Source organism: Malus sylvestris, chromosome 14 (genome assembly GCF_916048215.2).
Source record: "Malus sylvestris chromosome 14, drMalSylv7.2, whole genome shotgun sequence".
In the NCBI taxonomy this organism is placed as follows: Eukaryota; Viridiplantae; Streptophyta; class Magnoliopsida; order Rosales; family Rosaceae; genus Malus; species Malus sylvestris.
Window position 1 is genome coordinate 4,356,242 of NC_062273.1, and position 14,320 is coordinate 4,370,561.

Below are 14,320 nucleotides of genomic sequence, written 5' to 3' on the forward strand. Positions count from 1 at the left end.
TGTAAGGGTGTCAACTTTGGTTTTTGGTGTGAATGGGAGCCAATATATATGGCATGGGCGGTCCCCCTTGGAGAAGGAGTGGCCAGCCCTTTATGCACATTTTGGGTGTTATTTGGTGATTTAATTAGCAATTAATCTATTGATTATGAATAAATATATTAATTGGCTAATTAACATAATAAAAGGAATGTTTTTTGGGAGTTTATGGTATAATTTGAAATAATGGCTTAATTGGTTAACTAATCAATGTCACAAAAAAGGAAAGATATGGTGGAAAGGTGAAGGAAATGGCCGGTTCCCTTGGGAGAGAGTGTCACAGCCCGTCCCGAGATTTTCATCGGGAAATGTGAAATGACAGAATTACCCTCGGACGTTATTTGGGGTGTGACTTACGTTTGGTTTAATTTCGGGATCTTTGGAACCAATTAGAACTAAGATCCTTCTTAGTTTTGGTTGGTGGCTTTTTGGACCACATAACTCCCTATCTCTCTCTCTCTCCTATTCCGTGTCTCTCTCTTCCCTCTCAGTATCTCTCTCCTTTCGAACCGTATGGACACACTCACCATCGAGCCTCCAAGCACGGATCGAAGGTTTTGAAGGCACCATTATGCTCGTGAGGACCCTACGAACTCACCCATACCCATTTCAAGTAAGAAACCTTTCGATTTCACGTTGAAAACTCGAGGTCCGATTTGAGTACTGTTCACGAACTTTGTAATGGTTGGTTTTTAGGACAATCCAAGCTCACAGTGAGCTTTAGGAGGTTCTCACGAAGCTCGGGGACGTTCGTTTGAAGGTTTTGGATGTCAGGATCACAAGGTTCAAAGGTGGCCGGTTTTGGTGAAATTTCCCGACGTGGTTTCGAAGGATTTGGAAGTTTTTAAAGGTGATACCTATCCCCGAGGACGAGCGTATTCAAGGGCGTCACGGGGGTTACGACCCTTCGACTTACCAGTGAGTGGGCAGTATTTTCTGTATTTACCTATATACTATTGATTTTTCCCAGAAATTGATTTTAAATGAAAGTATGTTTTAAAATGCCATGCATACTTATATATGAAATATATGAATTAGTAATTGTTGCATATATATGTTAAATGGTGCTGTGGACGCACATGTGAGTATCAGGTGAGTTTATATTGTTCATATGATTGAGAGCTTATAACCTGCACCCCTGGTGTTAGTGCTTATATTATTTACCTCGCACCACACGCTCACCTTGGATCCAAGTAGATGCATGTCGTACAAATCACTAGAGGTGGTTCCGACATGTCGTACAGACAATTAGAGGTGGTTCCGACTTGTAGGTGACTTTAGATTATTATACAGCTGTTGATGAGAGAAGCACTAGAGCGTATTCTTATACCATTCTTGTCGTACAGACTACTTCAGGTAGTTCCGATTTATGTGCAGAGTAGTGCCGTACAGGTCATAGTGGTGACTCCGGTTGGGTTGGATATTGAGCTATAGAATTAGCTGAACAGGACCGCTGCAGGGTCTTCGGTTGATTCCTTATTTCACCTGTTATATTGATGCATTGTTATTCTGTTGTTGACGCTTATAACATGGCATGCTTTCTGGTTTTTGATAAGATTGGTGATTTGAGATATTTGAAGAATTATATGCATATTATGTTATTTTCTGGGAAAGTATACAGGTTTTACAGTGAGGGGTTAGAAATGTTATTAAATGAAATGTTTTCGAAAAGCTTTGTTTTACTGACCCACTCAATCTTATTTTGCGCCCTTCCAGGTTCTAGTTAGCAGTGTTGGTGGCTCACAAGGATTCCCACGGCGTTCTGACAGATTACTCATGTAGGACTCACCTTCGGGTGTTGTAATTTAATAAGGTTCCTACTAGACTGCACCTAGTACTTATGCTCTGAATATGTGTGTTTCACACTTAAACTTACTCTAGCATGTTAGTTGAATATTAGCGCAGGCCTACCACGCTTCGCGCCTGCGGCGTTTTCGCCAGACGGTCTTTGCCAGTAGTGCCATCCTCCCCACTGGCTGTATGGGCGGGTTGCCCCTCGCTGCTGCGTTCTGTTCGGCTATGGATTACAGGAATCTTATTGCTTCCGTTTCGTACTTTTGGTTACGTCACATTCACGTGACGGCCAACACGCCTTGATTCTAAGATCGGGGTGTGTCAGAGAGGGTAGCCGGCCATTAGTGTATTTTTTGGGCATAATGGATAGTTTAATTGACAATTAATGGATTAATTAAATAATAATCTCATTAATTAGCCAATTAACTCATTTATGTGGAATATTTTGTAGGTTATAGAATGATAGCTAATTGATTAGCTAAAAGAGGGAAAGTGAGGTAAAAAATATATGGAATGAAATAGGTTTTGAATTGTTACCTATTTCGGGCATTTTTGACTTGGTTGAGGATGGTTGCCTGCTGCTTGCGCGTAGGAATCCCTTTGTACCTCAAGGGTATTTTTGTCTTCTTTTGTCTCGAAATCCACGTGTCACTTTGTGATCATTTTTGGCTCCACAGTTACCCCTATTAAACCCTATAACTTGTCGATCGAGTTTGTGCATATGATCTTTTTTCTTCAATAATTCGCTCTCGAATTCAATCAACATCTATCACCGATACGATGTTGTCATTAAGGAGCTTCAAATTCAGATTGATTCCATTGTCAATTTCTTAAACCTTGATAACTTCGACCTAGGCCTTTGCAAAAAGGGGTTTTTGCCGTTTTATGGAGACCGCAGAATTAGGTGTCTCTCCAACGGACCCCTAATTTCCAACAATCCCATTTCAGCTAGATTCTCTTTCCCATAGATTCACACTGAAAAAACTTCGAAATTTACACGATCACATAAAAAAAATGAAAGCTTATTTCTTCAAAACCAAATAAAATATCAGTAGTTATCGAAAGAGATGTGAAGAAAAATCCTTCAAGATTTTCGTGAGAGAGAGATGAGCCCCTTTTCCCTTATTCTGCAGTGACTTAATTAAAACCAGCAATCCATTTTTCCCCTGCGGGAGCTGCTGGCACGTGGTCCACGAAGAAGAAGAAGGGCCTTTTTTTTACTTTTGAAATTATAAATTTTTTTCTATTTGCCACGTTACCATTCAACGGTCAAATTAACTGGTTAGATAACAAATACATGAAATTGAAATAAAAGATAAATCAATAGATGAGATTTAAAAACTTTAAAATATTGTATGAGGTTACAATATCTTATGTAAATATTTTGATAGAAAATTACTATTTTGCCCTCCTTATGTAAATATTGTGTATCAAAAGTGAGGGCAAAATAGGAAAAAAGAGAATATGATTGTCATTTTGTCAAAATGTATAAAATTACTATTTTGCCATCCTCATCTTAACATTGTGCATTAAAAAAATGAGGGGCAATATTAAAAAAAGTGGGCAAAAAGGTTGACAATGTGTGTTCTCTTAATATATAAATATATAAAAATATATATAGTATAGATTGTCATATCTTTTGGCATCCAAATTGAGATAGTATTTAGCACGTGGACGAGATTGACGTGTAAACAAATTCTAATTAGAAAAGTATTTGACCCTTGCCGCCGTAGAGGTCGGTCTATAAATAAGACTAAGAGAGAAGGCCATCTCTCGTTCTGTCAGAAGCGAAGAGAGAGAGAGAGAGAGAGTAGATTCGGAGGAATCGGAAGGTAACCCTAAAACTTGTCAATCCAATTTCTGCGTATGACCTTCATTCTTCAATAATTCGCTATCTGAATGCAATCAAAGAGGGCAAAAACCCAAATTGGGATTCCAATTTGGGTAAGGATTGATTGATTGATTGATTGATTTGGCCCTCCTTTGTTTTCCCAGCTCTCGGTCAATCAATCCTTACCCTTACCGTAAATTTTTATGTTTGATGTTGTTGGTTAATTTCTGGTTTGAAAATTCGGCATGCGGTTCCGATTTTTGTTGTTTGAAAATTGGCAGAGAACAGTCGAATTGGGAGTTTCTCCATGGCCAACAGCTCCCCCAGTAACGAATTTCCCCAGGGTTTGTATTTATTTCCTTCTCTCTCTCTTTTTGGGTGCGCTAATTATATACTTTATGCAGTTCCCAATTTGCCTATTTTAGTATTTGGTCTGTGATGATTAGGTCGAAATTTCATAGATTATGGTTTGTTTTGGAAGAATTTATTTGTCTTCTAAGATGTTTTGTTTCAAATCTGTCACGTTTTCAAAGTGGCGCAAGCAGAAGAGAACAATGCCCCTCGGAAACAAGTGATCATTTCACTCGATGAGATAGTTGTGATGGAATCTCCGAGGAGGGTTGACGTTCCCGTCAATATAGCGAAGAAGTTTGTTCTTCAGCTTTGAACTCTTTGTTTGTAAACTTTGTATTGCTACAAACCAGTTCATTTATGCTTTTGATATTGATAGATGAAACTCAGGAAGGGGTAAATGCAAAGCTTAACCTTTGGAGAGAAGTGTTGGAATCTAAAGGTCTTCGCCTAAGCCGATCAAAGACAGAATATATGGAGTGCAAGTTCAGTGCAAATGGAGGCCAAAACGAGTTAGGGGTGAGGATCGGAGATCAAGAAATACCAAAGAGCGACCGTTTTCGTTACCTAGGATCTATCTTGCAAAAGAACGGAGAATTAGATGGAGATCTCAACCATAGAATACAAGCTGGATGGATGAAGTGGAAGAGTGCATCCGGCGTGTTGTGTGACCGCCGTATGCCACTGAAGCTCAAGGGAAAATTTTATAGGACGGCAATAAGGCCGGCGATGCTGTATGGCACAGAATGTTGGGCGGTGAAACATCAACACGTACACAAAATGGGTGTAGCGGAGATGAGGATGCTTCGTTGGATGTGTGGGCACACGAGAAAGGATAAGATTAGGAATGAGGATATCCGGGGTAAAGTAGGAGTAGCCGAAATTGAAGGAAAGATGAGAGAAAATCGGTTACGGTGGTTTGGACATGTGCAAAGAAGGCCTACTGACGCTCCGATTAGAAGATGCGACTATGGGACAGAGGTTCAGGGCCGAAGGGGTAGAGGAAGACCTAGGAAAACTTTGGAAGAGACTCTAAGGAAAGACTTAGAGTACTTGGATCTAACGAAGGACATGACACAGGATCGAGCACAATGGCGTTCTAAGATTCATATAGCCGATCCCACTCAGTGACTTGGATTTTCCAAGTCTCCAACCAAGAAGTTTTCCTCACTCGGGAAATTAAGGGAACACTACCCCAACCTACATGCTCCACTCAGAAAGCTTCAACATACAAGCTTCAACAAAAGAAAATTCAAAGAACTTAGCGAAGAAGGCTTTGGTGTATTTAACACAATACGTTGAAATGAAGGAAAGCTTATTTATTGATATCCCCGATAAGCTACAAATATGTACATATACATGAGTCAAAATAAACACACAAGAGGGAGCCTTCACAAAGGTTGCTTAGGAGAAGTCTCAGCAGTCGGTAGAGCCCCAGAAAGAGAAGGCACCGGAGGGGGATCATTTGGAGCCTCAGTACTGGACAGAACCCTAGAAGGAGGAGGCATCAGAGGTTGATCATTTGGAGCTTCATTACGCGGTACAGCCCCAGAAGACGAAGGCAATAAATGCCTTTGGAACAAACCCACAAATCTCTGATGATCAAGTAAAACCTGACCATCAGTTTCCTTCATCTGGTCAAGCTTCCTCTTCATGTTTGTAGCATAGTCATGTGCGAGCCGGTGCAACTGTTTATTCTCATGCTTGAGCCCTCTAATCTCCTGTTTGAGACTCATCACTTCAGCCGCCAATGATTCAACTTGGCGGGTTCGAGCAAATAGGCGTTGGGCCATATTAGACACAGAACCTGCACACTGAACACTGAGAGCCAGCGAATCCTTAACAGCTAACTCATCAGACCGTTTGGAAAGTAGTCTGTTATCTTTGGGAGTGAGAAGGTTCCTGGCCACCACCGCAGCGGTCATATCATTCTTCATCACGGAATCCCCAACGGTAAGAGGACCAGTTGGGGAGACAAAGGATGGGCGCCATATGTTGTCTGGAGAAGGCGGGGCTGCCTCTTCAACAAGGTTCAAGTCAAAACGACGGTCGGAGGGGCCAGACATTTTCAAAGGTGTTGAAGAGAGAAGAGGTCGGACAAATCAAGATCTTAGAAGTGCAAGAATGAAGCTTCTACTGGTGGAGATTCAAGTGTGCTTTGGAACTTAATGCCAGCCTCTATAAAAATCTGCACTCGACGGAGCTTCAGAAATCAAAGAGGCACCTGCTCAGAAATCGAAGAGGCGTTTGCTTTCTCAAAAGTTGGGCTGCTTAGAGATCACGAGGGTTGATCTCAGAAATCGAAGAGCCGTTTGCTTTCTCAAAAGTTGGGCTGCTCAAAGACCACGAAGGCCGATCTCAGAAATCGAAGAGGCGCTCGCTTTCTCAAAAGCTGGGCTCCCTAGAGACCACGAGGGCCGATCTCAGAAATCGAAGAGGCACCTACTTTTCCAGCCTTGTCAGCACCTGTCACACGCACACTCAGCTTTGCGGAAATTATGGGCATTCTGTCAAAGACTTCTGGGGAAGTAGAAAACACATGAATCTTACTGTTCAATCACCCACTTCCCACACGCAACAATAGCTCATGGGTACCATAGATAACTTTGCCAAAGTTCTCTGCCAAAGTTGAGCACGTGAAGCTTGCAGCTTCCACTACATCGCTCTGACCAAGAAGGGTAAAAGAATAGCAAAGAAACAGCACTAACAAAGTTTAGACCCATAAATTTTGAAGGTCTAGCTACCATATTATTACCCACAAGGGTAAAGGAACAGTACCACTGCTGGATAATTGGAAAGTCCATGTATGTCAACCTCTGTGCTTCGTGGCAAGGTAGACTAGCAAACATGCCCAACCTTTACTCACATTCGAGAAAACACTCCCAATAAGATTGCTTGCTCCAAAATCGAAGAGGCACCGTCCTCCGAATCTAAAGAGCCAGACTCCCAACATGACTACTTTCTTAAAAATCGAAGAGAGGGTAAAGGAACAGTACCATTGCTGGATAATTGGAAAGTCCCTGTGTGTCAACCTCTGTGCTTCGTGGCAAGGTAGACTAGCAAACATGCCCAACCTTTACTCACATTCGAGAAAACACTCCCAACAAGATTGCTTGCTCCAAAATCGAAGAGGCACCGCCCTCCGAATCTCGAGAGCCACTCTCCCAACATGATTACTTTCTCAAAAATCGAAGAGACACTGCTCCCCGAATCTCGAGAACCAGACCCCCAGCATGATTGCTTTCTCAAAAATCGGTGAGGCACCGTTCTCCGAATCAATCGAAGAGGCGCTCGCTTTCTCAAAAGCTGGGCTGCTCAGAGACCACGAGGGCCGATCTCAGAAATCGAAGAGGCACCTACTTTTCTAGCCTTGTCAGCACCTGTCACACGCACACTCAGCTTTGCAGAAATTATGGGCATTCTGTCGAAGACTTCTGGTGAAGTAGAAAGCACATGAATCTTACTGTTCAATCACCCACTTCCCACACGCAACAATAACTCATGGGTACCATAGATCACTTTGCCAAAGTTCTCTGCCAAAGTTGAGCACGTGAAGCTTACAGCTCCCACTACATCGCTCTGACCAAGAAAGGTAAAAGAATAGCAAAGAAACAGCACTAACAAAGTTTAGACACATAAATTTTGAAGGTCTAGCTACCATATTATTACCCACAAGGGTAAAGGAACAGTACCACTGCTGGATAATTGGAAAGTCCCTGTGTGTCAACCTCTGTGCTTCGTGGCAAGGTAGACTAGCAAACATGCCCAACCTTTACTCACATTCGAGAAAACAGTCCCAACAAGATTGCTTGCTCCAAAATCGAAGAGGCACCGTCCTTCGAATCTCGAGAGCCAGACTCCCAACATGACTACTTTCTCAAAATCGAAGAGAGGGTAAAGGAACAGTACCATTGCTGGATAATTGGAAAGTCCCTGTGTGTCAACCTTTGTGCTTCGTGGCAAGGTAGACTAGCAAACATGTCCAACCTTTACTCACATTCGAGACAACACTCCCAACAAGATTGCTTGCTCCAAAATCGAAGAGGCACCGCCTTCCGAATCTCGAGAGCCAGACTCCCAACATGATTACTTCCTCAAAAATCGAAGAGACACTGCTCTCCGAATCTCGAGAGTCAGACCCCCAGCATGATTGCTTTCTCAAAAATCGAAGAGGCATCGTTCTCCGAATCTCGAGAGCCAGATACCACAGACCACTTTTTCAAAGTGCTCTGACAGAGTTAAAACATGTGAAACTGGCAGCTCCCACTACCGTGCTATGACCAAGCAGGGTAAAGGAATAGCATTACTACTTGTTGTTAGGGAGACTCCTATATATGTCGACCTCCATCCCCAACGGACAGGCAGACCTGCAAAAATGCTCAACCCTTCATCATATCTGAGAGGGCACTCCCAACAAAGCCTTTCGAAATATTCAGCTTTCTTTCCCCCCGATAATACCTCTGCAAACAAGCTATACTAGAGCAAGAATATCTCATATCATCAGGGTTAAAAGCAAGAGTATCCCATATCATGCTTTTTCCCTGTTTTTTCTTTTGGCCTTGTTTTTACCTGCAAGACAAGGAGAAAGAGAGCAATCAGTCAGCACTTGGAATCAAGCTTCCAGCCAGGAACTGACTGCCTGGAACCCCTTACCTGATTACTTACCTGGCATTGCTCTCGAGTACTCATCTTCATCATCTTATGTTTCCAGGGAAGATTCCGCATCTGCTTGAGGAACAGATAGGGCAAGTGCAAAGGATACAAGGAAGCATGTGGAGACAAGCGTAACAGCACACGTGCCGATACATCCATTACTCTGTCAAAAGCAAAAGTATCCCATATCAGCAGGGTGGAACGTACTCTAGATTTGATGGACTTGTTTTGACCCTCAAATTCTTCAGTCGGCCTTATACTCTGGAGGAAACCAGAAAACCCTCCAGCTCAGTTCAAGAATAAGCCTGTGGAAAGTTACTTCTTCAAAAGCAAAAGTATCTCATATCATCTCTTCTCATTTTTCTTCTCTTTATCCTTCATGCTGCTGCAAGATGGGGAGAAGGTGAACAATCAGTCGGAGCTCTGATTGCTTACCTTGTCTGTCACCTCTTTCAGCAGACCCCCTAGCTCGGCGACTTGGGGGACTCCTACTACATGGTTTGTATCGCGCTTGACCAAGCCTGAAACTACAATTAAGCTTCAAGTGAAATTGATACATTACCTTGTGCATCTTCACCAGTTAAAGATACCACCCCTGGATGGAGGAAGAGTACTTCCAGAGAAGATGCCACATCTACCTATGAGACAGATAAGGCAAGTCAAGACGACACCACACTCCGATACTTAGAAGTTTCGTGATTACGAGATCATTCTCCCACAATATTTCCTAATGTCATTTGTACTAAATCATTCACTCGTACTCACTAAAGGAGAGCTTGAACCTATGTACTTGTGTAAACCCTTCACAATTAATGAGAACTCTTCTATTCCGTGGACGCAGCCAATCTGGGTGAACCACGTACATCTTGTGTTTGCTTTCCTATCTCTATCCATTTATATACTTATCCACACTAATGACCGGAGCAATCTAGCGAAGATCACAAAAAGCGACCGTTTTCGTTACCTAGGATCTATCTTGCAAGAGAACGGAGAATTAGATGGAGATCTCAACCATAGAATACGAGCTGGATGGAAAGAGTGCATCCGGCGTGTTGTGTGACCGTCGTAGGCCACTGAAGCTCAAGGGAAAATTTTATAGGACGGCAATAAGGCCAGCGATGTTGTATGGCAGAGAATGTTGGGTGGTGAAGCATCAACACGTACACAAAATGGGTGTAGCGGAGATGAGGATGCTTCGTGGGATGTGTGGGCACACGAGAAAGGATAAGATTGGGAATGAGGATATCCGAGGTAAAGTAGGAGTAGCCGAAATTGTAGGAAAGATGAGAGAAAATCGGCTCTGGTGATTTGGACATGTGCAAAGAAGGCCGACTGACGCTCCGGTTCGAAGATGTGACTACGGGACAGAGGTTCAGGGCCGAAGGGGTAGAGGAAGACCTAGGAAAACTTTGGAAGAGACTCTAAGAAAAGACTTAGAGTACTTGGATCTAACGGAGGGCATGACACAAAACCGAGCGCAATGGCGTTCTAGGATTCATATAGCCGACCCCACTTAGTGGGAAAAGGCTTTGTTGTTGTTGTTGTTGTTGTATATGTTTTCAGAAATTCGTCGGCGACAAGGAAGAGGAAAAGACAAGTGTGTCGTAAGTTCACAAAACCCATTACAGTTTTAGACCCTTGGAATGACGGGCTGGTAAGAACTTCACCGACTCGTGTATGTTTGTGTCCTATGCATTCTGTGGATACATGTACTCTGTACTAACTTGAGCTTCCGTGCATTTGCTCGTGGACAAGGTTGTGAGGACCGACCTTAATACGAAGGATGGGATCTGGTTAGCTTTCAATTCCCTTGTGCTTTACTTATCTTGATTTTTATTTGCTACAGTGGATTCCGATCGTTATTTGTCTGTTTTATGCTTATGATATAGGTTCAGAAAATTTCTCGAGCGTGCCCAAAACCAGTCCCATCATATAGATGCCTGGCATTTGAGGAAGACCTGCGCAATTTTAATACCTGTAAGAATTTAACTGCATTCAGATATGTTTACCTTATGTGCATTCAGTGGATGGATGTACTCTGTTCTAATTTGAGCCTGCATGTAGGTGGCTGTCGAGAAGGATGCTAGGAGTGATATTCCTGAAATTGACATGAAGAAGTGAGTTTTGAATTCCCTTGTGCTCTAGTTATCTTGAATTGTATTGCTGCAATAGAATAGGACTGTTTCCGTTCCCTTTATGCTTTTGACATATTTCATGATATGGGTCAGGGAAAAAATAGGAAATGAAAAGCTAGAATCTTGTTGAAATTATTCCCAATACCTGTTATGTTATTGTTGTGAGAGTTGTGCAGTTTTAAATCTACATGCAAAGACTATACGCACACAGATACGAAGTAGTGTTATGAATTGATCGCTAAGAGTTTAATGAGTGGTTAGGAATACTCTTGATTAACAGTGTTTGCAAGAATTGGTTACCAAATTAGCGATAGCTTCCTACCATGTAATTTTCATTCCATATCAGTCCATAGAATTGTCATACTGAAAGGAAAATGTTTCGATTGCTGCATAGGTAAATTGAAAGTTCATTTGTGTTCGTAGCTTGTCTCAAATGAAAGGGGTTCTTACATAGCAGCGTTGCCTGTCTTGGTTTTGACTGCAGATACCATGTCCCCGGTAGAATGACTCTTGGAGAATTCATCTTATTCATTCGGGTTAGCATCAGGATAAGCAAAAGAAGGCCAATATTTGTCTCTTTCAAGAACACTAAACCTCCCGTTGGTGAGTGGCAGCTCATTTTTTCTTTTATGCGTCGCATGTTGTTCCAAAAGTTCCAAAAGTTAAGGTTGTAATAAATTATGAAATGTTACAGGTGCTTTGTTTTATGAAATCGATGAACAAAATAAGGGCGAAGATGGATTTCTGCAGATTACCTACAGTGGGGAAGAGAATGTTTGTGGATCAAATGAAGAGCAAGAACGTGGGGATAAAATCTTATTCGAGAATGAATATTCTCAGGGTACGTTTTTCTATCTATTTCTGGGGGTTAATTATACTGTATGTTCTCTTCTCCACTAAATATACAAATAGGCATGCGCTGCTTTTGTATTTGTGTATATGATGTCCTGCCTTCAGTTTCCCCCTTTTGATTGATTTTGACCCTATTCGACACCCGTCTGATGTGTTATGCTTTTGTGAAATACTTGAACCTACAATTTTTGTGTGTTTCTTTTCCTTTCTTACGTTTGATGTTGTCATCTATTTTATGGCGGAGTATTGTTTGAAATTTGGCAGAAACAATGGTAGTGGGAGTTATCCGAAGGGTGCGTTTTTTCCTTCTATTTTGGGGGTTAATTTCATATTTAATGCGGTAACCTTGTTCCTATTTTAGTATTTGATCTGTGAAGATGAGTTTGAGGATTGATAGATGCTGGGTTGATATGGATTACAGTTTATGTTGGGAAATTTGTGATATGGTTTTTGGACAAATGTTTTTTTTTCCCCTTGTCCATCTTGTACTGATGTTTTTGGGCAAATGTTTTTGAAATTGCACAAGCAGAAGCCGCGAACAATCCACATGCAACACCAGTAAGAAGTCCACCGAAGCAGAATATAATTCTCATGAAATCTGCAAGGAGGATTGACAATATTCCCGACAACAACTCCATTGAACCTGCCATGGGTGAGTTGCAGCTCAATTTGGTTTTACGCGTAACAATTTGTTTCCCATATATAGTTGTGGTTGTAGTAATTCATCCCACGTTGTAGGTGCCTGGTTGTCTGCAATCAATGTGAGAAACAAGGATGAGTCGTAGGGTTTAGGGTTCATGTAAACATCTCTGTAATCGAAACATCTTGGCATTAAAAATTGCGAATTACAAATTTAAGGTTCATTTTCTCAGCTTTTGTTAAATGTGCAAACATTGATGTGCATTACAAAAGAAATATTGGGCGAGATAATCAAGAATTTTAGTATGTAGCAAAGTTTATTATCAAGTATCAACTAACGCAACATGGTAGTTTTATTTCCAAGCATAAAAAAATTTAGTATTCTCTTAATTTGTATAGTTGTATTTTTCTTTGGTTTTTTGATAAAGCTCATATTCCGTTCGTCAGACTTTTTTCTTGTAGGTCCTCAAATCTCAACTTAATCCCAACTGGGACAAATAAAAAGACCGATCTTTTTAATAAGATATTATACTGTGTGTATGTAATTAGAGCATTCGATATGCAAACATGTTTATCTTTTGTGATGCCAAGCATTTAACAAAGAAAAATGAGATTTGAGTTTTCAAAATGGCACCAAACAGAAGTCAACAATCCACACATCCAACACCAGAAGAAAGAATTCCGCTAAAGCATATTATAATTTATGTAAAATCTTGTGCAAGGAAGATTGACAATATTGGTGACAACAAGAAGATAAGCCTATGTTTGTCTCTTCCGAGAACACTGAATCTTCCACGGGTGAGTTGCCTGGAGTAGATAAGTGTTAATTGTTTTGTAAGTACAAATTTGTCAAAACTAAAAGACGACAAATTTTTACCACCACACGTTACATTTTATTACAAATTTCTTAATATTTCTAACAAAACGCTGCAACTGAAAGCGCTTTTAAACATAAACATGAGTAACACAAGTATTTTAAAAATCTTGTCAAATCACTGAGCAGTGCGTGAACCAAAAGGAAATCGCGTGCTGAGACATTAATCTTTAAAATAAGGTCAATTAGATAAGGCGCAATTTGTATTTAATAAATACATATATAAAATGGACCACTAAATCTTCTCAAAAGGATACTCTCCTAATCAGACAATGAACAATTTTATCATTTAGCATAAAAACAATATTGGATAGCATACCAAAATCTCATACGAAAAGTTTGATTTGAGGTTGAGTTTGGTCGAAAAGCTATGGATAGGGACGTTTATTATTGTTAAATCAACATAAGTCTTACTCAATTTCTTTTTGTTTGTAAAGATTCCACAATAAAGTAAATATGGCATCAATTGAGGTCATTTTTGAACCAAACGAGCTTGTATCCGTGTCAAATATTTGTCAACTTGATTAATCTACCATGTTTAATTAATCATGGAATATAACTCAAAACTAACTTAATACATGTAATCGTATCATGTTTGGGTTTACTTATGTAAACATCTTGTGGATTATAACTTACGAATACATTTCTTTTATTTCAAAACCAATTTGATCACTCATAAATTAATTGAAATGATACGTTTGCTCGGTTTGTTTTAACTTATGCTTGTTTATTTTAATTGTTTGAGATGCCTCCTAATAATATTCAAGACGCATTTATAGATAAAGATTGTAGTTGGGGGTCAGGCCTTATGTCTCCTGTTTGTCTTCTTATTTTTTATATAATAATATATTACAATAAGGGATGACGGATTTAAGCTAAGTTAAAAAACAGTCTATGTGACAGCCTGTTTCGAGATATTTTTTTTGATGGCGTGGAATGTCGATTCTACCATTGAGAGTTGATTTGTGGGTTGTGTAAATAAGCTAAGAAATTAAACAATTGAGTTTACTTATTTTCTTCCGAACCTTTTGAACCCAATTAGAACTAAAGGTTCTAATTGTTTTAGGTTGGTTGTAAGAAAATTTGGACCACACACACACTCACACACGCTCTCCCTCCTGTTGACTCCCTTTCTCTCTCTTCCCTCTTAGTTTT

At 40.6% G+C, this 14,320-nt stretch overlaps 2 protein-coding genes across 4 annotated transcripts; both read left to right on the forward strand.

Moving 5' to 3' along the window:
- Positions 1 to 3,532: 3,532 nt before the first annotated feature.
- Positions 3,533 to 12,919, forward strand: LOC126600860 (uncharacterized). 3 transcript variants are annotated; one of them, XM_050267554.1, is made up of 11 exons: positions 3,533 to 3,662; positions 3,943 to 4,005; positions 4,195 to 4,309; positions 10,229 to 10,319; positions 10,421 to 10,458; positions 10,555 to 10,642; positions 10,730 to 10,782; positions 11,285 to 11,403; positions 11,495 to 11,641; positions 12,182 to 12,304; positions 12,739 to 12,919. In XM_050267554.1, the coding sequence occupies exons 2-11, from the start codon at positions 3,969 to 3,971 to the stop codon at positions 12,771 to 12,773; spliced, it is 846 nt and encodes a 281-aa protein (XP_050123511.1). In that variant the 5' UTR covers positions 3,533 to 3,662; positions 3,943 to 3,968; the 3' UTR covers positions 12,774 to 12,919. The 3 variants fall into 3 exon arrangements, with proteins under 3 accessions (XP_050123511.1, XP_050123510.1, XP_050123509.1); XM_050267553.1 differs by lacking the exon at positions 12,739 to 12,919 and adding an exon at positions 12,391 to 12,523; XM_050267552.1 differs by lacking the exon at positions 12,739 to 12,919 and having other exon boundaries at positions 12,182 to 12,523.
- LOC126600861 (uncharacterized) lies at positions 4,388 to 10,222 on the forward strand. The gene is made up of 2 exons (XM_050267555.1): positions 4,388 to 4,993; positions 10,036 to 10,222. Exons 1-2 carry the CDS (start codon positions 4,487 to 4,489, stop codon positions 10,180 to 10,182), a joined length of 654 nt encoding a protein of 217 aa, XP_050123512.1. The 5' UTR covers positions 4,388 to 4,486; the 3' UTR covers positions 10,183 to 10,222.
- Positions 12,920 to 14,320: the final 1,401 nt, after the last annotated feature.

Coding starts and splice junctions, on each gene's coding strand:
- LOC126600861 (XM_050267555.1), top strand. CDS start 4,487: ATGGAGTGCAAGTTCAGTGCAAATGGAGGCCAAAACGAGTTAGGGGTG. Junction 4,994..10,035: donor GATGCGACTATGGGACAGAG/GTTCAGGGCCGA, acceptor TACGGGACAGAG/GTTCAGGGCCGAAGGGGTAG.
- LOC126600860 (XM_050267552.1), top strand. CDS start 3,969: ATGGCCAACAGCTCCCCCAGTAACGAATTTCCCCAGG. Junction 11,404..11,494: donor GAACACTAAACCTCCCGTTG/GTGAGTGGCAGC, acceptor GAAATGTTACAG/GTGCTTTGTTTTATGAAATC. Junction 11,642..12,181: donor CGAGAATGAATATTCTCAGG/GTACGTTTTTCT, acceptor TTGCACAAGCAG/AAGCCGCGAACAATCCACAT.